The sequence below is a fragment of the Dipodomys merriami genome, unplaced genomic scaffold, assembly GCF_024711535.1.
Source record: "Dipodomys merriami isolate MVZ:Mamm:240054 unplaced genomic scaffold, mDipMer1.0.p SCAF_176, whole genome shotgun sequence".
NCBI lineage: Eukaryota > Metazoa > Chordata > Mammalia > Rodentia > Heteromyidae > Dipodomys > Dipodomys merriami.
Window position 1 is genome coordinate 368,144 of NW_027203115.1, and position 23,405 is coordinate 391,548.

Here is a 23,405-nt window from a genome sequence, read left to right on the forward strand (position 1 = left end):
CAAACATTTAAAAATATTATAGATGGTAGTAATGTCTTGCTTTTGACTGTGTATGGGGGCTGCTATGATGTCCTTTCCTGGCTATTAAAGGAAGAGCCACCAAAAAGAACAATTCATGTTTTTGTTGTTGTTGTTGTTGTTGGCTGTGGGGCTTGAACTCGGCCTGGGTGCTGTCCCTGAGCTCTTCATCTCAAGGTGAGCACTCTACCACTTGAGACACAGCATCACTTCCAGTTTTCTGGTGGTTAATTGGAGATAATCTCACAGACTTTCCTGTCCAGGCTGGCTTTGAACCATGATCCCCCAGATCTCAGCCTCCTGAGTAGATAGGATTACAGATGTGAGCCACCAGTGCCCACTGTTTTAGCATTATTTCAACAGTGGGGTAATGGAAAGTTGATTTCATTGACTTTTTACATGGAGATTCCAGAAAGATTGTCTGTTCAGAATTCCACATTAATAATGTGCAGGGCATTTCTAGTTCCATTTGGTGATGAAAAATTAATAAATAATGTTGTAAGTGATGTTTAGTCGTGAAGAACATGCAATTGATGATGCATCAAGAGAACTCTCCTAACAGCCAATGGGGACTCATAGGTGATCCTTCTGGATTCAAGTACTAATTCCCTTTCCATGAACATTTTCCAAATAGGCTGGTGACCGCCACAGAGAGGTTCTCTGTAAGAGGAGCAGATCATAGGTTTCCGATTTCCCTGCCCTCTTACCAGCCCTGGAAATCAGAAGGGAGTTTCCCCAGGCCTCATCTCACTTCCCGAAGTCTGATGACCAGGAATCCTGGGAGCCTAAAAGAAAGAGATGTGAGGGAGGCATTTTCAACAACGTGACTACATGTTGTTTTTGCTCAGGTGGTTAGTTTTACTGCTTGTATAAATTTAGTGTAAAGAACCTGGTTTATATAAGATAGTAAAAATACTTACTTTGACATCCCTAGGGACTAATGCATAAATTATATTTCAAATATCCCTTGTGTGTTACATTTGCAGGTGTGTGTTAAAGTTGGAACTCAAGGGTCTTATACTTCCTAAGCAGCACTCTCTTGCTGAGTCAAGCCAATTAGCCCTTTTTGTATCCTGGTTATTTTTGAGATAGGGTCTTGCTTCCAGGCATGTGCCTGGACTGTGGTCCTATTGTTCACTTTCTACCATAGCTGGGATGACAGGGATATACCATCCAGTCCCAGTTTCTTCTGTTGAGATGGAGTCTTGTAGACTTTTCTGCATAGGCTGGCCTGGAACTGAGATGCTTATCACTGCCTTCTGTGTAACTAGGATGACAGACACACACCATCCTACCTCGTGATTGGTTGTTGAAGGGGTTTTGAGTGTCTGTCCTCTAACCTCTTGCCTCCTTATCTCAGCCTCTCAAATAATTGGGGTTACAGGCAGGTGCCACTAGTGCTCAGCTTGTCCTATTATTTTTTTATGACAGCAATAGAAGGTAGTGGTGAATCTTGTAATCACTTTGTCTCTTTGTTTACTAATAAAGTCTTCAACTTTATTAGTTGTGTTTACTTGGGTACCAAACCTTAAGATAACTCTGGAAGCTACCCACTAACCCAGCACGTTCATAAGCAATGATCTGCAGTCATTTATTTTTTTTTAAGATCTAGACGAAAGCAATACAACAGCCACACTAACTATTCTATGCACTGGAATTTGGTAACCACTGTTACAGACCCTCCATCAAGTACAATAATAGTTTGTACAATGCTAAGGAACATGTAGTAGATGCATTCACCTGGACAACACAAGCATACAGGAGAAATTGCTCCCTGCAGAGGCTGTACTTGGCACCTTGTATAGAAACCCTTGTGTGTCTCGCTTTCCTACAACAGATGATAGAGATGTTTTCTAGACATTTCTGAAAAGTGCACCAATTGTGGGAAATGGCTTGCCTTGAGCCAAGTGATGTATTTAGATCTCCATCCTTTAGTTGAACAGAAGAGGAACACAGAGGGCTCTGGTGGGGGAGGGGGAGGATTTGCTGCCACCTCAGGGAGCACCTGGAATCCTGTTTGAGAACTAGAATCCTGACCTTGGTCTGATGCCACAGCCCTTCCTCTGAAAGTTTGGTGTTAAAACAGGATTTGCAATTGTTTTACAACTAAGTGACTCTAATGAACCTGTGGTTAAAATCATGGCCCCGGAGGGTATTTTGCTGTAATTTTATTAGAAAATTGGCCCTGGGAAAGTATTGGTTAGGCATTTTGACGATTTATCTGTTTGTTCCCTGCCAACTAGAGCAGGAAGCTCTGGAAACAGCCTGAGGAGAAATGCCCTGCAAATCACAGCTCCATTTTCTAAGCCATGGCATTAAGGAGTGGCCAGTGTCTGGTCACTCATCCTCTGAGAAGGTGCGTTTGCTTTGTCCCCGAGCAGCGAGACTAAATGTCCACGTGGGGAGCATTCCCTCTTCTCCCCTAGTGGGCTGGCTGGCTCACTGGGGTGTCTTTGGCTATGGAAGAGCCAGAGCTGGCTAAGTCTCACAGATACAGTTCCTGGCAGACACAGGGTGTGTCCAGGGTATGTAAAGCTATACATTCTGGGTTTTTGTTTTTTTTTTTTTTAATTTTTTTTGGATCTCTGAGTCCCAAGTTTCAGGATCTAGCGTGGATTGCATTTTCAGTCCCTCTAAAAGTAAATTCTACCCAGATAAATGGAAATAGATTACTTTCCACACGATGTCTTTCCGTTCAGTTGTAAATGGAGAGCGCTTTGAGGAGGCTTCATTTAATAATACCTTATCAGACAGCTTTCAGGAACCTGCAGTGTCTAATATGTCTGTTGCTATGGTAACAGCTGCTTGCTTATGCTCTGCATCTCATATCTATGTCTTCATGGGGCCCCCTTCTTTTTTACTGATGAGGGGGCTTGAAAAATATTCTCCACTGGGAGCAACTGCGGTGCTGGTTTTCCACCATGGAAACTCTGCCCTGCCACACTTCCTTCTGCGTGGCCTAGTGGAAACAGAGCTCCAGATGGTCTCTTTACACAGGTCACATGACAGAGGAACTCTGGAAAGCTTCAGGGTGAAGAGGCAAGTGCCCCCACACCCAGCTGGGCAGCTCCTTGCTCTCACCCCCCCGCCCCCGCCATGTCAGTCAGTGTTGCATACCTATTATTTGTAGGGAAGCTGGAGATCTGAAGCTGGGGTGGGAGATGTGGGGGGCTACTGCCCTACCCTCATCTCCCCCAGGCTTCTGGTGAAGAAGGTTTGAGAGCATGAGCACTTGTTTCTGTCCCCTAAATGAGAATGGGAGAGACCACCTACCATTCATTTCAATACACTTAAGTGATTCTAATTGATCTAAACAGGACATACCCCAGATCCTGCATCATAAATCTGGGAAGTGTTCTTTGTTTCACCATCGCGGAGTCACACAGGGCCTCACCGAGGAGAGGAGGATTGGCTCCCAAGCCAGGAACACCATCTTCTCTAGCCCTTCCTCTCTTGTCTCTTTCATAGTTTTTCATTGTTCTGTTTTGTGTATAAGCACGATTTCCCTTCCATGCTCCTGGCTCTGCCTTGCCTGCTGTCTTCACTCTTTGGGGAGCAAGTTTGTCTCCTGTGATCATAAGACAGTGTTTGAGGGTCTCTGTTCCACATGTGCATGGGTCTCTAGGACAGGCTAGCATCCTGCCCCTACTCCCACTCCAACAAGAGGCTCTCCGGTGGCCACTGGCCCTGGGGTGTCACACCCACCAGGGTATCTGCTCTTTCACTTTGTCTCCATCTCAGAGGAAAGTAATGAAAATAATCGGGCTTCATTAATTCCAAGCCCTGTGAGATGATAGCCATTTGGAGGCTGTTTGCCAATTAGATGGTCTAAATTAGAAGTGACCTTGGTATACCGCCACTGCTTGCCTCTCTGAGGCTAATGAAGCTTTTCTCCCCAATTCTCTTCCTCAGCTCTCTTCTCTGTGTGTGCATGCCCACGTGAGTGCAACTGCTCATGTGTTTCCTGCCCCCCGCCCCTTCCCTCTTAACCAGTCTTTCTTGTTTTCACTTTAAAAAATTTGGTTCTGGCCCACATAAATGTTAACATGGTCCGCAGCTTTATGCATTAGAAACAACAGCTTCATAAATGACCCCACAGAAGCCATTTTAGAAAGGAAACTGGTAGGAAAGATGGAGAGGTTTGTCAATGCATACAAGATTACAGTAAATATGAGGACTACACCTGTTCCATATAGCAGGTGACTACCATCAATGGTATTATATATTTGCAACAAAGATTTTTTTTTTTTTTGGTTGGTCTTGGGGCTTGAACACTGGGCCTGGGCGCTGTCCCTCCGCTCTTCAGCTCTACCACTTGAGCTACAGCACCACTTCTGGCTTTTTCTGCTTATGTGGTGCTGAGGAATTGAACTCAGGGCCTCATGCATGCAAGGCAAGCACTGTATCACTGAGCTACCTTCCCAGCCCTTAACATAGAATTTTTAATTCTTCACCAAGAGAAATGATGGTTGAGGTAATAAATACACTATCTTAATTTGATTATTACACAAAGGATACAGGTATTGAAATTATCACATTGCATGTCATAAATTTGTAGTTATATACCCATTAGATAATTTAAAAGTATCTGGTACTAATGCCTCATGACTGTAATCCTAGCTACTCAGAAAAGTTTGTGACTCCTCCAAAACAACCATCAAAAGCTGGAAGCATGGCTCCTGTGGTAGAGTACCAGCCGAATAAGTGTGAGTTCGAACTCTGCTACTGGCAAGAAAACAAAAAAAGGTGGAAAATAATTGGGGGAGGGGGCAATGAGACAAAGAGAAATTGGCGCCCTGCCTGTAGTTAGAAGGCAGTAGAGGATGGGAAAGCTTCGGAGCTCTAAGACTGGAGGGGCCATGATTGGCTGGCCACGGCTGGTGGTCCACAGGGGAGGAGGTGAGCTCTGGGACCTTCAAGGCGTGCGCACTTTTGGGTGCCCCACTCACTTGACTGCTTAGCCCCTGAGCAGCGAGCTTTTATCTTCATGCATCAGAACCAGTATCTCATCTGCAAAGACACAGACTGGGTAGGTCAGTGCCAGAAAATCTGTGTCTGTTTCCTCGTTTTCCCTGTCTACTATGTTCCACTGTCTTGAGTTTCACTACAAAGTGAAGGATTTGAAGGTCCCTGGGATATTGAGGTCTTGGCAAATCTTCCCTCTTCTTGGCAGAGTGAGCCCTCCTTCAGTGAGCTGAGGAGATGAGGCTCTCACAGAAACTGGGTCTAGCACTTTTTTTCTAAGAATGTTGCCTCTAGCCTGTGGAATTTGTTAGAACATCCATCTAACCTAGGCCACCATGTGTGCAGGCGGCTTTGACAGGTGAACTGGCATGGGAAATCCCATAAGAAGTTAGCAGAGCGTGATCTGTGCTACACAATCTGCCGAGTGTGGACATCTCTCATCAGTTGGGAGGAGGATGGCTATACTTGTTAAGTGTAGCTTCTTAATAAACAGCAGCATCCCTTCCCAAATATGGGGACCAGAGCCATGTGTAAGACTCAGGACTCTACAAGGTTCTATCCTTGAAGTTTGGAGTCCACTCATCGCATAGACTCTTGAAAAGTATTAAATTGTAATCCAGAGATGAGCCATGCTAGGAGGTGGTGAGGATTAGGTGCCAATAAGCCCATCTTTCCTATTCTAGTTGACCTGTTAATTCACCTGAATCCATGCATTTTCCCCGGGGAGCCTGTGATTCCCTGAAGCTATCTCTGATAGTAAAAAGTATTTTTTTTTCCAAGCTGTGAGTGCCGGTGCCTCACATCTGTAATACCTAGCTATTCAGGAGACTGGAATCTAAGAGGGTCCCATTTCAGAGCCAGCCCAGGCAGGAAAACTTGTGAGACGCTTTTCTCCGAGGAACCACCCAAAAGCCAAAAGTGAAGCTGTGGCTCAAGTAGTAAAGAGCTAGCCTTGAGCATTAAAGCTCAGAGACAGCACCCAGGTACATGCTCACACTCGCGTGCTCTCTGGCTCTCTCTCGCTCTCTCTTTCTTTCTCTTTCTCTCTCTCTCCCTTTCTTCCCCTCTCCCCCTTTTTCTCTTTCCCTTTCTCCTTCTCTCCCTCTTTTCCTCCCCCTCTCCTCTCCCTCCCTCTCCTCCTCCCTCCCCACCTCCACACAATTTTTTTTCAGAAGTCTGCAACCGTCATCAAGTTCCCCAAGGGGTTTATGATCTCAGCAGGTTTCCCTGGATGATATGCTGCTTGCAAGCAGGGACCCTATCTCATTCTGTGTCTTACAGACATACAGCACAGAACCCTGCCCTGACACTCACTAAAAGCCTGCCCTCTTTACCAGTGATGTTTGGGAACTTCTCAACTTGAAGACTTTTCAGTATCAACATGGAACTATTCAGTTTGTATTCTTTATGAGAGCTGCTTAAACCAGAGAGGCTTCAGCATTGCAGTAGAGCTTACATTTATTTGTCTTGTTATACATGAGACCAGGTTGTTAGAAGATATTAAAGCCATTGTTTGTCTCTAAATGTTTTGTAACTTAGCTCAGCTGGTGTTTTTCCTTATGTTCTCCTAACCTCTACCTACTCCCAGAGTAAGGAGGAAGACATGACCTGGCTCAGAAGAGGTGAGAGGAAAATGTACTGTTAGATCCTTGTTTTCATAGCGAAGGCGAGTCTTGAAAGATGGAATGCCAAGGAAGTAATGAACTCTAACCAATTGACTTTTCTTAACCAGAAGAACTTGGCCTGACTGTTAAAAGTCCATTTTAATATTATTTTCAGGCCCACTAGTGGGTGTGGGGGGATATAATTGAACAAAGTGTTTACAGTTGTAAAGGCAAGAATCCATGTGAATGGTACAGTCAGTAATTGTTTAAGCTCATGGTGTGTAGGCCAAATCTTAGAACTTTTTTCTGTTTGGCATCTGCGTGCACAGCTGGAGGTTTGGGTGGGGCAGAAGGGCAAAGAGAGAGGAAGCAGGGGGAAATCCCAGGAACAGTGCACGCAGGTGTGGTCTACACAGGTGGTAGGATCTGGTTGTCCGAGGAGGTCCAAAGTGTGGATGCACGGAGGGCTTGTAGGTATCTTAACCAGGCTTCATAAACCTATATGCTTAGGTGCTTCTGGTGAAAGGGAAAAGCTGAGACACAAGTCCCACTCAGCAGTTTACTTTCCTGCTTTTCTATCTGAGCCTTGCAGACATTCTTGGAGCCGGATATATATATAAAACAAAGGTGGCGCTGAAGTGGTGAGAAACCTGCCTTCTCTTTCCTCTCCAGGCAGGACTCTCTTGTAAGGTCTGTTGGTGGGATTACATTTATGGCTCTTTAGGAAAAATCATGCAAGCTTGGAGTGCAAAGCTTTGGAAGCTGGTGTGAAAGGGAGGTAAGAAGAACATAAATTCCTGGTAATGGATCTAGGGGCCGCACAGTGAGCCGCATGCTTCCCACCTCCGCTCACACGCACACACAAACCCAACCCCAGTGTCTGGATCCTTCGAGTTCCCTTTAGGGATTTTCCTCTTTGTCTCCTGGGGATTTCTTGCCTGTTAAAATTTCATATGTTGATTACCTCACTCATGTAACTGTAACCCTCTGTATAGTATCTCTACAATAAAAAAAATTAAAAAAAAAAAAAAAAAAAAAAAAATTTCATATGTTGAACCATTACTTTTTTTTTTTTTTTTTCCTGGGGACAGAGTGGGTATAGATGAGAAGAGGCAGGTAGATAAAAGTAGTTACTTAAACACACGTGGGGGCAGGACTTCCAGGTTTGGAGGCCAGATTAAGATGCAGAGGAGCATGCGAGGTTGATGATTATATTTCGGGAGAGTTAATTGATGGAAGGTGAAGGCAGACAAAGAACTGCTGCTTACTGCCTTCTTGAATCCCAATCAGGAATTATGATTAAAGTCGCAGCGAGACAACAGAGGGCTGATGAATTGGTGGCTTTTTTTTTTCCTTTTTTGCCGTCATTCACACTTGATTGACTTCAACCTTTCAAGTGCAAAAGTCTCTCTTTTCCATTATTATTCATAGCCATCTGAGTTTTTCTAATTAAAGTGTATGAAAACAATTACTGATCCGTCGTACTGAGTCTGTTAGAGGGAATGTCTGCCTTACTGTAATGCGTATAAAAAGCCCACAGTTTTCTATAATGATGTGCAGCTGAGGTGTTAGATAATTTTATTCTTTTTTACTCTGTAGGGCTTTTTTTTTATTTCTCATGATTCATTTTTCATAATTCCTAAAGATCCCAGGAAAGGCCTGGTCCTGCAGCTACAGCTGAGAAAGGAGGTTGGGGGGAGTCTTTTTTCCTTTCCCTCCCCCACCTCGTACCCCCAACCTCGTGCTCCCCCTCAGCTGAGGACTATAAATTAATCGGTGACCTTTCACTTCTTGGATTCCCACTGGACTCCCCAACCACAGTGGTCAGAAATGCTTTCTATTAAAAAGAAAATAGATGGAATGGGTTTGGCGATCTCCACTCCATTCCTAACGATTCATCAGCAGCTAGCCCTAACCAGCTGCGCACGAGCTTTGTGTGCACGCCGGTGTGATGGCCGTGGAGCAGGAATGCCTTGATCCTCACGTTCACCTGCTGCGTACCTGCTCTTCGTCAGCGTGGGGTTCTTAGGCCCTCCTCGCCAGTGCCTGTTGCTTAAGTTTTACACCTCTTGGCATCTGGGCTGTGGAAAGCATTCTAACCCCCATCAGCATGGTAGGGGTTCTCTTTCTGGTGTCAGTGGCTGTAGTTATCTGGGTCCCTCTAGTTGCTGAGTCTCTGGCTGCTCAGACCTTCCTAGTGTACGTGTCAGCAGGCCATTTGAGCAATTAACAGGATCTTCAAACTATAAAAGATTAACAGTATTTTTTTTTAAGTACTAGTTTTGAATTGAAAAAAAATGCAGGTGCTCCAGCCTGTGCAACAGAAAGGAAGCTTTCTTGCAGGAGGGTCACGTTTGATGGGAGCACTGGGCCTCACGTGGAAGGGACAGTGGGGACCACAGTTTGCGTTCTTGTAACCTCCCGGTCAACCCAGGTTTTCCGGCTGTCATTAGATGGGAGAAGATTTCATCCTCACTGGGAACTATCATTGCCACCTAACCTCCTGCCTCACAGTGTGCAGAGGGACACTGCTTCTTTGTAAATGAAGAACTTTGCACCTTACATGGGATAGTGAGGAGGGTCTATGGGCAAATGCTAGCTTGTCAGAACAGCTTCTGGTCACGCAGCGGGACAGCCTAGAGAAAAGTTGGAGGCTCTGACCTAACATTGTAGCTACTCAGGTCCAAGCTAATGCTGCTGGACTCATTCTACTAGGGTACAGAGGCCCGGGTCTTAGGGGTGGGCTACCCTGTTGTTCAGTGCTGGGCAGGCCTCCCATGAGACCAGGGTCGCTGTGTGGATGTTCCGTCTGGTTTTGTGTACCTCAGGAAAAGAGTCCAGGAGAAACGCTGGCTTAAATAAGCCATGAAAAATGCTTGTTTGTACTCGATAGCAGCTTGTAAAGGGTTACAAAATGTTGTTTCCTGGAAAATCTGCCAGTGTGTCTGCATGTCCTTAGCCTTCCCTTTGTTCTCCTCTCCTCCGTACCCTTTACTTCCCTCTTACTCCCCTCCTCTCCTTGCCTGAATACATTTTGAAAACAGTACTACAATGCTCCCTGCTTCAAGATTACAGTGTACTTTACTAGGTATGATTTAATTAGGGCCCTTATTATGTTTTCAGCAGCTTAAGGTGGGCCTTTCAACTTATCTACCTAATTGGTTGCACAAGAAGTTTCACAGCCCGTGACAAAACATTGTCAGTGATCAAAGTCAGAATTCTGCATAAAGGAAAAATATTAATAATAAGATTATTCTTCAAGTGTGCACTGCTAATTATGTCCAGAATGTAACCGTAGAAACACTTTTGACTGATGTGAGCTTTGTCTAATAAACATGAATCTTCAGTGAGCTATGAAAAGTGACACCTCGAGCTTTACACTGGTGAAGGCTAATTTTGCTTATTAACTAATTTTTTAAACCTTTCCTGTTTCTGTGCCTCTCTCCTCGCCAGTTGACTCTCCCTGTATCTCTGTGTCTTGCTTCTCAGGTGACCACCCCCGAGATGGTGATGCCCAGCAGCATGTTCCTCCCTGCAGCCGTTCCGGACCGAGATGGGACTTCCAATCCTGAAGAGGCAGGAAAGCAGCCTGGTTAGTATCATTCCTCCCAGGCCAAACTGTGCATGCGGCCAGGGGCCAGGAATTCCTTATAATTACGAATTATACAGATGAGGGTCACTGTTGTCAGTTAATGTATGCTCTAGTTCTTGGAGCCCGCTTGCATATTATTCGTGTGGTTTAAAAGTCAGAGAAATCCATTTGAGGACCAGTGGGATAAGCAGGATTTGGGTGTGGCTGAGTCCCATAGACTATGTACTTAGTGAATAGGCAGAGACTCATTCAGCACCCACCCACCGTCCTCAGCTGTTAAGCGTGGCATTTCTGAGGACGCTGGGGCAGCTGTTTTTGCAGAGTTCCTTGAGTCTGCTGGTACTGACTTATGATGAAGTGGATAGGTGCACTTAGGAAGACCTTTGCCAGAGGCATACTTGTAAGGTGCCGCTCAGTAGCTCCTAGCCAGATGGGTCATTAGGCCTCTGTGAAGCTGTTCCAAGTCTTTCCACAGGCATCTAAGGCTGAAATTAGGAAGAGTTCAGCCATACGTTGTGGCCCATCCCTCTTCTTTGTGATTTTCCCATATTAGGCAGTAGCAGACAGATGACCTGAAAAGGGCCAGTATATTTATGAATATGATGATCTCACTGTAGAAAAGAAAGTTAATGTATTTTAATAACTGGCCACTGAACGTTCATCACTTATTGAATAGACATGACAGTCCAAAGTTACATTATAGGGACTGAGGTGTACTTAAGTAGCGTTATTAGTGAGACTCTGGGTTTGATCCCTGGCACGGGGGGTGGGGGGAGGGTGGTTCAAGGGAGCAGAGAATTCACTTTATAACAAGAAATAGTGCCTAAAAAATAATCCAGATTTTTTTATACTACAATGGACAACAGTTCTTGTAAATTCTTTACCCATTAGGACTGCATTGATTTACATACTTTGCAATTCAGATCCACTGTGCTAAATCCTTATCACATAAAAGATGAACATAAAAGGGAAAGCCCATCTAAGATCAGTAACTTTCAAATTAGTTCTTGAGAAAGTGAGTATTCTGAGCCAAGCAATTAGATACTATTTAGAAGACTGTTAGATCTATGATATGGCATAGGTCTATTATGAATTGGAACTTCTGCTGTCCTTTTATTTCTCTCTGCTCATGTGCTTCTTTCTGGGTGATAATGTGTACTCTGTTGGCTCTGTGGAGAGATTCAGGCTGGGCACTTCCTTTATTCATAAAGCCTGGCTCGGTCACTGGCTTTGGATGCCACCTGGAAACAAAGCCTTCTTTATCTTTGGGCTTGATGTTTTCTTTTTACAGACACTTCGGAGGATCTGGGAAAGAGCATCTTACCCTCTGTGAGCACAGAGCACAGTGGAGACTTGAAACCCTCTTCTGCTGAGCCCGGCTCTGTGAGAGAAGACTCAGGCTTCCTCTGCTGGAAGAAGGGGTGCAACCAGGTTTTCAAAACTTCTGCGGCCCTTCAAACCCATTTCAATGAGGTGCATGCCAAGAGGCCTCAGCTGCCCGTGTCAGATCGCCATGTGTATAAGTACCGCTGTAACCAGTGCAGCCTGGCTTTTAAGACGATTGAAAAGCTGCAGCTCCATTCCCAGTACCATGTGATCAGAGCTGCCACCATGTGCTGTCTTTGTCAGCGCAGTTTCCGAACTTTCCAGGCTCTGAAAAAACACCTTGAGACAAGCCACTTGGAGCTGAGTGAGGCTGACATCCAGCAACTCTATGGTGGCCTTCTAGCCAATGGAGACCTCCTGGCAATGGGAGACCCCACCCTGGCCGAAGACCACACCATAATTGTTGAAGAAGACAAGGAGGAGGAAAGCGACTTGGAAGATAAACAGAGCCCAACAGGCAGTGACTCTGGGTCTGTCCAAGAAGATTCTGGCTCTGAGCCAAAGAGAGCTCTGCCTTTCAGAAAAGGCCCCAATTTCACCATGGAAAAGTTTCTCGATCCTTCTCGCCCTTACAAGTGTACTGTCTGTAAGGAGTCTTTTACGCAAAAGAATATCCTCTTAGTGCACTACAACTCTGTCTCCCACCTGCATAAGTTAAAGAGAGCCCTTCAAGAATCGGCAACGGGTCAGCCAGAACCCACCAGCAGCCCAGACAACAAACCTTTTAAGTGTAACACTTGTAACGTGGCTTATAGCCAGAGTTCCACTCTGGAGATTCACATGAGGTCTGTGTTGCATCAAACCAAGGCTCGGGCAGCCAAACTGGAGGCTGCCAGTGGCAGCAGCAATGGGACTGGGAGTAGTGGCGGCATCTCCCTGAGCTCCTCCACGCCAAGTCCTGTGAGCACCAGCAGCACTAACACCTTTACCACCACCAATCCCAGTACCACTGGCATCACTCCGAGCCCCAACTTGCTGAGCCAAGTGCCCGCAGAGAGTGTGAGTGTGGGGATGCCAGCCCTGGGGAATCCCATCAGTGCTAACATTGCGTCCCCTTCAGAGCCCAAAGAGGCCAATCGCAAAAAGCTAGCAGATATGATTGCATCCAGGCAGCAGCAGCAGCAGCAACAGCAGCAGCAGCAGCAGCAAGCACAGACATTGGCCCAGGCCCAGGCTCAAGTTCAGGCTCACTTGCAGCAGGAGCTGCAGCAGCAGGCTGCCCTGATCCAGTCTCAGCTGTTTAACCCCACCCTCCTCCCTCACTTCCCCATGACCACTGAGACTCTGCTCCAGCTGCAGCAGCAACAGCACCTCCTCTTCCCTTTCTACATCCCCAGCGCGGAGTTCCAGCTCAACCCCGAGGTGAGCTTGCCTGTGACCAGTGGGGCACTGACACTGACAGGGACGGGCCCAGGGCTGCTGGAAGATTTGAAGGCTCAGGTTCAGATCCCACAGCAGAGCCACCAGCAGCTCCTGCAGCAGCAGCAGCAGCAGCAGCAGCAGAGTCAGCTCTCTCTGTCTCAGAGTCACACTGCCCTCCTCCAGCCAGGTCAGCACCCCGAAAAGAAAAACAAACTGGTCGTCAAAGAAAAGGAAAAAGAAGGCCAGAGAGAGAGGGAAGGTGTGGAAGGAGGAGAGGGCAACACAGGGCCAAAGGAGCTGCTGCCAGATGGCGTGAAGGCCAAAGAGAAGAAAGAGTTGGCGCCGGGGGGTGGCTCTGAGCCATCCATGCTCCCGCCACGCATCGCCTCGGACGCCAGGGGGAATGCCACCAAGGCCTTGCTGGAGAACTTCGGCTTTGAGCTGGTCATTCAGTACAATGAGAACAAGCAGAAGGTGCAGAAGAAGAACGGGAAGGCAGAGCAGGGAGAGAACCTGGAGAAGCTCGAGTGCGACTCCTGTGGCAAGTTGTTTTCCAACATCTTGATTTTAAAGAGTCATCAGGAGCACGTTCACCAGAATTACTTCCCCTTTAAACAGCTCGAGAGGTTTGCCAAACAATACCGAGAGCATTATGATAAACTGTACCCTCTGAGGCCGCAGACCCCAGAGCCGCCCCCACCTCCGCCCCCACCCCCGCCCCCACCACTCCCTGCGGCACCGCCTCAGCCAGCATCCACGCCCGCCATTCCCGCCTCAGCCCCACCCATCACTTCGCCTACCATTGCCCCAGCGCAGCCCTCTGTGCCACTTACCCAGCTTTCCATGCCCATGGAGCTGCCCATCTTTTCCCCACTGATGATGCAGACTATGCCACTGCAGACTCTGCCAGCCCAGCTGCCCCCTCAGCTGGGCCCCGTAGAGCCGCTGCCTGCTGACCTGGCCCAGCTGTACCAGCATCAGCTTAACCCAACCTTGCTCCAGCAGCAAAACAAGAGGCCTCGAACCAGGATCACAGATGACCAGCTCCGCGTGCTCCGGCAGTATTTTGACATTAACAACTCCCCCAGTGAAGAGCAGATCAAGGAGATGGCAGACAAGTCCGGGCTGCCCCAGAAAGTAATCAAGCACTGGTTCAGGAACACACTCTTCAAAGAGCGGCAGCGTAACAAAGACTCCCCTTACAACTTCAGCAACCCGCCCATCACCAGCCTGGAGGAGCTCAAGATCGACTCCCGGCCCCCTTCGCCAGAACCTCAGAAGCAGGAGTACTGGGGGAGCAAGAGGTCTTCGAGAACGAGGTTCACCGACTACCAGCTGAGGGTCCTCCAGGACTTCTTCGATGCCAACGCCTACCCAAAGGATGATGAATTTGAGCAACTCTCGAATTTACTGAACCTTCCTACCCGAGTCATAGTGGTGTGGTTTCAGAATGCACGACAGAAGGCCAGGAAAAACTATGAGAACCAGGGAGAGGGCAAAGATGGAGAGCGGCGTGAGCTTACCAATGACAGATATATCCGGACGAGCAACTTGAACTACCAGTGCAAAAAGTGTAGCCTCGTGTTCCAGCGCATCTTCGATCTCATCAAGCACCAGAAGAAGCTGTGTTACAAGGATGAGGACGAGGAGGGGCAGGATGACAGCCAAAACGAGGACTCCATGGATGCCACAGAGATCCTCACGCCCACCAGCTCGTCCTGCAGCACCCCGATGCCCGCACAGGCTTACAGCGCCCCTGCCCCGGCAGCCAGTACAGCCCCCTCTGCTTTCCTGCAGCTCACAGCAGAGGCCGATGAACTGGCCACCTTCAATGCAAAAGCAGAGGCGAGTGATGAGAAACCAAAGCAGGCTGAACCTCCTAGTGCACAGCCAACCCAAACCCAAGAAAAGCAAGGACAACCAAAGCCAGAGCTGCAGCAGCAAGACCAGCCTGAGCAGAAGCCCAGTGCGCCCCAGCAGAAGCTTCCGCAGCTGGCTGCCCCGCCTTCCTTACCACAGCCTCCTCCCCAGGCAGCGCCCCCACAGTGTCCCCTGCCCCAGTCCAGCCCCAGTCCTTCTCAGCTCTCTCATCTGCCCCTCAAGCCGCTCCACACATCAACTCCTCAACAGCTGGCCAACCTACCTCCTCAGCTAATCCCCTACCAGTGCGAGCAGTGTAAGCTGGCCTTCCCGTCCTTCGAGCACTGGCAGGAGCATCAGCAGCTCCACTTCCTGAGTGCACAGAACCAGTTCATCCACCCCCAGTTTTTGGACAGGTCACTGGACATGCCTTTCATGCTGTTTGACCCCAGTAATCCACTCCTGGCCAGCCAGCTGCTCTCCGGGGCCATACCTCAGATTCCCGCGAGCTCCGCCACGTCTCCTTCGACCCCAACCTCCACCATGAACACGCTGAAGAGGAAGCTGGAGGAAAAGGCCAGCGCAAGCCCTGGCGAAAATGACAGCGGGACAGGAGAAGAGCCTCAGAGAGACAAGCGGCTGAGGACCACTATTACCCCGGAGCAGCTGGAAATTCTCTACCAAAAGTATCTGCTGGACTCCAACCCAACTCGAAAGATGTTGGATCACATCGCGCATGAGGTGGGCCTAAAGAAACGCGTGGTGCAAGTCTGGTTTCAGAACACCCGGGCTCGAGAGAGGAAAGGACAGTTCCGGGCTGTGGGTCCAGCCCAGGCCCACAGGAGATGCCCTTTTTGCAGGGCTCTCTTCAAAGCCAAGACTGCCCTCGAGGCTCATATCCGCTCTCGTCACTGGCACGAAGCCAAGAGAGCTGGCTACAACCTCACTCTGTCCGCCATGCTCCTGGACTGCGATGGGGGGCTCCAGATGAAGGGAGATATTTTTGATGGAACTAGCTTTTCCCACCTTCCCCCAAGCAGTAGTGACGGCCAGGGGGTCCCCCTTTCGCCTGTGAGTAAAACCATGGAGTTGTCTCCCAGAACTCTCCTGAGCCCTTCCTCCATCAAGGTGGAAGGGATCGAAGACTTTGAAAGCCCCTCCATGTCCTCGGTGAATCTGAACTTCGACCAAACCAAGCTGGACAACGATGACTGCTCCTCCGTCAACACGGCAATCACCGATACCACCACGGGGGACGAGGGCAATGCGGACAACGACAGTGCGACGGGAATAGCAACGGAAACCAAATCTTCTGCACCCAGCGAGGGGCTGACCAAAGCAGCCATGATGGCGATGTCGGAGTATGAAGATCGATTGTCATCTGGCCTAGTCAGCCCAGCCCCAAGCTTTTACAGCAAGGAATATGACAATGAAGGTACAGTGGACTACAGTGAAACCTCAAGCCTTGCAGACCCCTGCTCCCCGAGTCCGGGCGCAAGCGGGTCTGCGGGCAAATCTGGTGACAACGGGGATCGGCCTGGGCAGAAACGTTTCCGCACTCAGATGACAAATCTGCAGCTGAAGGTCCTCAAGTCATGCTTTAATGACTACAGGACACCCACCATGCTGGAGTGCGAGGTCCTGGGCAATGACATTGGACTGCCAAAGAGAGTTGTTCAGGTCTGGTTCCAGAATGCCCGGGCAAAAGAAAAGAAGTCCAAGTTAAGCATGGCCAAGCATTTTGGTATAAACCAAACGAGTTACGAGGGACCCAAAACAGAGTGCACTTTGTGTGGCATCAAGTACAGCGCTCGGCTGTCTGTACGTGACCATATCTTTTCCCAACAGCACATCTCCAAAGTTAAAGATACCATCGGAAGCCAGTTGGACAAGGAGAAAGAGTACTTCGACCCAGCCACTGTCCGTCAGTTGATGGCTCAACAAGAGCTGGACCGGATTAAAAAGGCCAATGAAGTCCTTGGACTGGCAGCTCAGCAACAAGGGATGTTTGACAACGCCCCTCTTCAGGCTCTTAACCTTCCCACGGCGTATCCGGCGCTCCAGGGCATTCCTCCTGTGTTGCTCCCGGGCCTCAACAGCCCCTCTTTGCCAGGCTTTACTCCATCGAACACAGGTGGGTCCTTCTCCAGAAGATTGGTTTCCCATGCTCCACGGGAGTTCAGTATTGTTATGTGATCACCACCCCTGCTCTGAGTGCCGGGCAGGGAGGAATCTTCCCACTCAGCTTCTGTAGGAGCAGCAGGGCTGCAGTTCCCAGTTGCTAGTCTCCCCCGGGCCAGCGTATGCACGGGCTCTTTGCCCCTCTAGTCTGGAGATGGCAGCTCCTGGAGCGAATAGTCTCCTCCAAAACTACTTCTCACACCCTGTGTTCAGTACCATAACCACAGTGTCTATTAATAGGGAAGAAATAAGGTATATTAATTTCTAGGGGATTTTCAAGCAGACCATTCCATTTGGTTCTTGTAGACATGCTGATCCATCTAGGTATTCATGTCAGCAACAAGAAAAACAACAACAACAAAACTGAACAGCCTAGCTAATTCTGCATTGCACCCTGTGGAAAGTGGCCCAAGAGAATTTGTCAACTCTTTGCCCTCACCTGGGGTCCTTGCCACCTTTTTTTTTTTTTTTTTTTTTTTAGAGGAGATCCTCTATGGCCGACCTGCTATCAGGAAGAAGCTCCTGTGTGCTGGGTCCTGGAGGTTCTTCTTGCCAGAACGGTGGCTCTGTTCATCTCCCAGGAGACTGTGCCTCTCTGTTTGACCAGGAATCTTGTATTTGGGCAAGATGGTTCTTAGTTTTGACATGTACATGTAGAATTTGGGGATCCTCAGTCACTTACCCTGTCTCTTCTTCCTCTTTCCATTTAGAAGCAAATACTTGGTACTTTTTATATTCTTACTTAGTAGGAAGTTTTGCAGTTCTTTCTCCACACCTTTCTTGTTTCTCCCTGTCTGGATCCAGCTGTCTTTGGTAAACTGGGTCTTCCCTTCTGGGGCCCTGTGAGGACTAGGCATAAGGTTAACAAGTCTACCTCCCTGACCACTCACCAAAGGAGAGGCCTGGCTGCCTGGCCTCAGGAGCTCAGCTCTGGTTTCTGGTGGACTTAATTCCAACTTGTGCACTTTGGGCGCTGTTTCACAGAACACGAAACTGCTGCTCCCAGTTCCTATCCAAAGAGAATAAAAGAGAGCATTAAGACATAGATGTCAAAAAAAAAAGACATTGATGTCATTGCACTTATGTGCTAGCAAGCCTGCCATTGTCACACACCTCTCTGAGGTAAAAGCCAGCTAGACATAACAAGCAATAAGCCGTAGAACATGGCCATGCACTGAATTGTCCTTGCAGTTCAGGTCCTTGGCAGAGGGACTTGGGAAGGCCCAGCGTATCGTGGTAATGTGAAGAAAAGAAAAAAAAAGTAGAATCAGAATGTCTGATCTATTCCCCTTGTTTTACAGATGAGAAAACTGAGGCCCAGAGAGGTCAAGACCATTCAGCAAGCTAGGGTAGGAGCCAGAGCTCCCACCCAGGCCTCCGGGCTCCCAGTGCTATGCTCCTTCCACAACACCCAATATGAGCCAGTCAGTCAACAGGTATATGCTTAGTGCCGCTCAGGTTCTGACCAGTTAGGAGTGGACTTCAGATAGAAAGCTATGCTCTTGTTCAAGGCAGCCACATGTGTCCTAGTTACTGTCACCTGCACTGGAGGATAGCTCTCAAGAGTACTGGAATGGGAGGGAAGGAACTTGCATTTATTATACACCAAGCCCAGTGCTAAGTAAGCTCTTTCCATATGGCCTTTGTTTAATTCCTGTAGCTATCTCTTGTGGAAAACTCAGGTTCTAAAGGCTACACATCTGCTGTGTGTCAGCCAGAACCCACATAGGGGTCAGTCTGACCCCAGCAGTGCATAACTTAGGTCTCCAAAGGATGACGTACCATGCTCAGTTCTGATCTTATACATCAGAAAACCAAGGTCACCGAATCGTTGGGAGACTGTGTGAGCAATTCTGTCTCGTATGGCTAAGTGAAGAGTTCGGTAGCTCAGCGGTTCAGTAATGTCTCTTAAAATTTGAGTCTCTTATCTAGTTGACAGTTCAACATGCACAGTTAGTTTAAGGCTTTCTGACATGAGTCTTAACTTTTAAGCCATGGGGGGAATCTGTAGATATTACTTCCTTGCCCTACAGACATTTTGGCTCTGACCCAATGCTTCGAACCTGGAGTGGGCCCATTGTCTCTTGGTGGACATAAAGTCACGTCCCAGGCTTAGAATTATAATCCACTCTGCCTTGCCTGGGCCCATTTCCCCAATCAGCCTCTGAATTCTTCTGGTCAGTCAGTCATCTTTGGTTTTATTCTCTGACATATACATGGAACAGACCAGCAATTCCCTTTTCTTTTCTTTTCTTTTTTCTTTTAGAAGAGGTGAGCCACACCCTGCATTGGCTATCTAGTGTGAGTGGATGTTTTCCTAGGATTGGCAGCTTAAAGCAACCTTCACTTTTCTCATCTGGAAGCTGAAGTTTTTTAGTCCAGTGAACCCTGTGCCACTTGAACTGGAAATCAAGTCTTCACCCACACTGGAGCATGCCCCCAGTCAGGATAGTGTGATGCTATGAAATCCCTACCTCAAACTTTCTGGTAGAAGGTAGTCCAGATGAAATATATTGAGGGACTATTAGACTTTTTCTCTTGGGCTGAGGTTTGAACTGAGGGCCCCATGCTTGGGAGGCAGGTACTTTGCCACTGAGCCACGCAGCCATCCTTTTTCTACACTCGTTATTTTGAGATAGGATCACAATCCTTATTTTATACTTCCTGTTGTAGTTGGGATGACAGGCATGTACCACCGTGCCCAACTTCTTTCACTGAGATGGAACTTGAAGCATTTTTTGCTCAGGCTGGCCTTGAACCATAATCTTTCAGATCTCAGCTTCCTGAATAGCTAGAATTTCATTAAGCTGAGAATTTTTTTTTAATACTTTGGTGTCCTGTGAGATGGGAGGGCTGTGTACTATCTAGTTCTGGGGATGTGGTAACTGTGGAGGTGTTCCAAGGTCTGCACATTTCTTAACTCCTGGTTTTCTCAGAATCTCATCATGCAGCACTCTTTCATGCCCCCTTTGAACCTTTCTTGCCCAAAGCATGGTGTGCTCGCTTCCATCATTCTGGAACCAGACTCCATCCAGGAGATAGCCATAAGGTCAGGAAGGATACTAGGTGAAGGCTTTTCAGGAAGTGGTAGATCGGGATTAAGCATGATTAAGGATGGCTGTAGTTGGTGTGGTGACCATACACAGTGGCAGCGGAGGGAGGCTGTGATGATCTTGGGAACTAAGGGTGTCCGCACCTCAGGCTATTCTGGCATTGTTCTCCTTTTCCTATGGCTGGTTTTGGACGCATCTGCAGCCCCAGTGGCTGCACATGGCCCCCTGGGGGCCCTGTGGTGATGGTGGTGATAGTTTTATTCAGCTGATCTGCCCCAAGGCCCCTGGAGCAGATTTCCCTGAATAGGTTGTTTCTAAGTCTTCCCAAGCTCTTGCTCAACATTCCCATCCATCTTTTCTCCACCTTCCTAATGCAGTTGTTGAACTGTGGCGATGGAGGTCAGAGAGAAAACACATAGGCAGCACCTACTTCGTTTGCTCCTGTGACCTTAGGGCCTTGGCAGGGTTCTTGTGTTGGCTCTCTTCTCTAGACAGCTTCTAGTGGGGCCTTCTGTTATTCTATTTCTGTGGCACTTTGATGAAGGCCTTTGGTTCAAATGAGTCCCAGCTGGAAACAGCTACTTTGGGGGCCTCCAGACTAATCACATTGGGCAGAGTGAACAGTATCTGGGAAGACACGGCACGGAAAAGGTGTACTCGTGGGTTCTTGCGCTCGAGGGTTCGGCCCCGTTGGGCAGGAAGGTGTTGAAGGTTGTTTAGCCCGACAGGGAGGCCATGCGAGTTGGTGGAAACACTCTCCCCCGTCCCAGAGCCCGGTGGGGTACTTCTCCGTGCCATACTGGTTTCAAAAGGATCCTTTTGAGTTTTAAACTCTGACCTCGAAGACTCCGTGCCCGTGATCACACGAGTGAAAACGTCTTGAGCGTCAGCCTCCCCGGCCTCGACTGACCTGTGCTTTCTCTTTCTTCTCTCTCCATTCCTTTCAGCTTTAACGTCTCCTAAACCGAACTTGATGGGTCTGCCCAGCACAACAGTTCCTTCCCCCGGCCTCCCCACCTCTGGATTACCAAATAAACCGTCCTCAGCGTCGCTGAGCTCCCCGACCCCAGCACAAGCCACCCTGGCCATGGCCCCTCAGCAGCCCCTCCCGCCCCAGCCGCAGCCGCCGCCGCAGGTGCAGCCGCCGCCCGCCCCGCCGTCCGCCCAGCCGCCGCCCGCGCCTCAGCTCCCGCCACAGCAGCAGCCGCCGCCGCCGCCGCCGCGGAAGGACAAAGACAGTGAGAAAGTGAAGGAGAAGGAAAAGACACACAAAGGGAAGGGGGAACCCCTCCCTGTGCCCAAGAAGGAGAAAGGCGAGGCCCCGGCCGCGGCGGCGGCGGCGGCAGCTGCGGCCACCATGTCGGCCCCGCTCCCCGCCATGGAGTACGCGGTGGACCCTGCGCAGCTCCAGGCCCTGCAGGCCGCCTTGACTTCGGACCCCACGGCGTTGCTCACGAGCCAGTTCCTTCCTTACTTCGTCCCCGGCTTCTCTCCTTACTACGCCCCCCAGCTCCCCGGCGCCCTGCAGAGCGGGTACCTGCAGCCCATGTACGGGATGGAGGGCCTGTTCCCCTACAGCCCCGCGCTGTCGCAGGCGCTCATGGGGCTGTCGCCCGGCTCCCTGCTGCAGCAGTACCAGCAATACCAGCAGAGCCTGCAGGAGGCCCTCCAGCAGCAGCAGCAGCGGCAACTACAGCAGCAGCAGCAGCAGCAGAAAGTGCAGCAGCAGCAGCCCAAAGCAAGCCAGACCCCGGTCCCCCAGGGGGCTGCTTCCCCAGACAAAGACCCTGCCAAAGAATCCCCCAAACCAGAAGAGCAGAAAAACGCCCCCCGAGAGGTGTCCCCCCTCCTGCCGAAACCCCCCGAAGAGCCAGAAGCGGAAAGCAAAGGCGCGGACTCCTCCTCCACCCTCTGCGACCCCTTCATCGTTCCAAAGGTGCAGTACAAGCTGGTCTGCCGCAAGTGCCAGGCGGGCTTCGGCGACGAGGAGGCGGCGAGGAGCCACCTGAAGTCCCTGTGCTGCCCGGGCCAGCCGGCGGCGGCGCTGCAGGAGATGGTGCTGCGCGTGCCCAGTGGCGGCTCTGGTGGCGGCGGCGGCGGTGGCAGCGGCGGCGGCAGCTCTGGCGGCGGCGGCTCGGGCAGCGGCGGCGGCGGCGGCGGCGGCGGGTACCACTGCCTGGCGTGCGAGAGCGCGCTCTGCGGGGAGGAGGCGCTGCGGCAGCATCTCGAGTCGGCCTTGCACAAACACAGAACAATCACGAGAGCAGCGAGAAACGCCAAAGAGCACCCTAGTTTATTACCTCACTCCGCCTGCTTCCCCGATCCTAGCACCGCATCTACCTCGCAGTCTGCCGCTCACTCAAACGACAGCCCCCCTCCCCCGACGGCCGCCGCCCCCCCCCTCGTCCCCCTGCGCGCCCCCCGCCCACGCCCCCCCCAGGAAGTCTTGGCCGCCCGTGGCCCCCCGGGCTTCAGCCGCGAAGCCCCCTTCTTTTCCTCCTCTCTCCTCATCTTCAACGGTTACCTCAAGTTCATGCAGCACCTCAGGGGTTCAGCCCTCGATGCCAACAGACGACTATTCGGAGGAGTCTGACACGGATCTCAGCCAAAAGTCCGACGGACCGGCGAGCCCGGCGGAGGGTCCCAAAGACCCCAGCTGCCCCAAGGACAGTGGTCTGACCAGTGTAGGAACGGACACCTTCAGATTGTAAGCTTTGAAGATGAACAATACAGATGAATTTAAATAAAAAAAAAAGAATTAATAACAAACCAATTTCAAAAATAGACTTAACTGCAATTCCAAAGCTTCTAACCAAAAAAACAAAAAAAAAACACACACTAAAAAACAAAAAAAAAAAGAAAAGGAAAAAAGCGTGGGCTGTTTTCCCATATACCTATCTATGCCGGTGATTTCGCATTCTTGTCTTTTCTCTCTTTTCTTTTACTATTAAAAAAAAAAAAACGACATAAAAAGACACACACCCCACCACCGACACACCCAACCCTGTTCCATTGTGTCCTTTCGAAGGTACTATTGGTCTCGGGAAGAAGTCCGCAGGGCCTCCCCACTGTCTTTGGAGCTTAAACCCTTGTATATGTGCCCCCCTCCGCCCCCCCTCTTCAATAAACGCGCACCTTGAGAGCACAGAGGAGCCCGGCACGCACGGTATGGGAAAGCACTCCACCCTGCCACCCGTTGCAAATCTCTTGCTATCTTAGCATTCAGATACCAATGGCTTGCTAAAAGAAAAAAAAAAAAAGGAAAAAAAAAAAGAAAATGTAATGTCTTTTTATTCTCAGGTCAATCAGTCACACTTCGTTCTGTTTTCAGAATCATTGTTTATTTTTTTTTTCAGTTTTCTCTCTTTTTTTTTTTTGTTCCAG

At 49.3% G+C, this 23,405-nt stretch overlaps 1 protein-coding gene across 1 annotated transcript in view; it reads left to right on the forward strand.

Annotated features, from left to right (window-relative positions):
• Nucleotides 1–22,994, forward strand: part of Zfhx3 (zinc finger homeobox 3) — a 228,515-nt gene extending 205,521 nt beyond the window's left edge. Inside the window, 4 exon segments of the mRNA XM_070026185.1 lie at nt 10,077–10,179; nt 11,471–16,921; nt 20,969–22,413; nt 22,415–22,994. Of these exon segments, the coding sequence (XP_069882286.1) occupies nt 10,077–10,179; nt 11,471–16,921; nt 20,969–22,413; nt 22,415–22,732 (7,317 nt within the window). The 3' untranslated portion in view covers nt 22,733–22,994.
• The last annotated feature ends 411 nt before the right edge of the window (nt 22,995–23,405 follow it).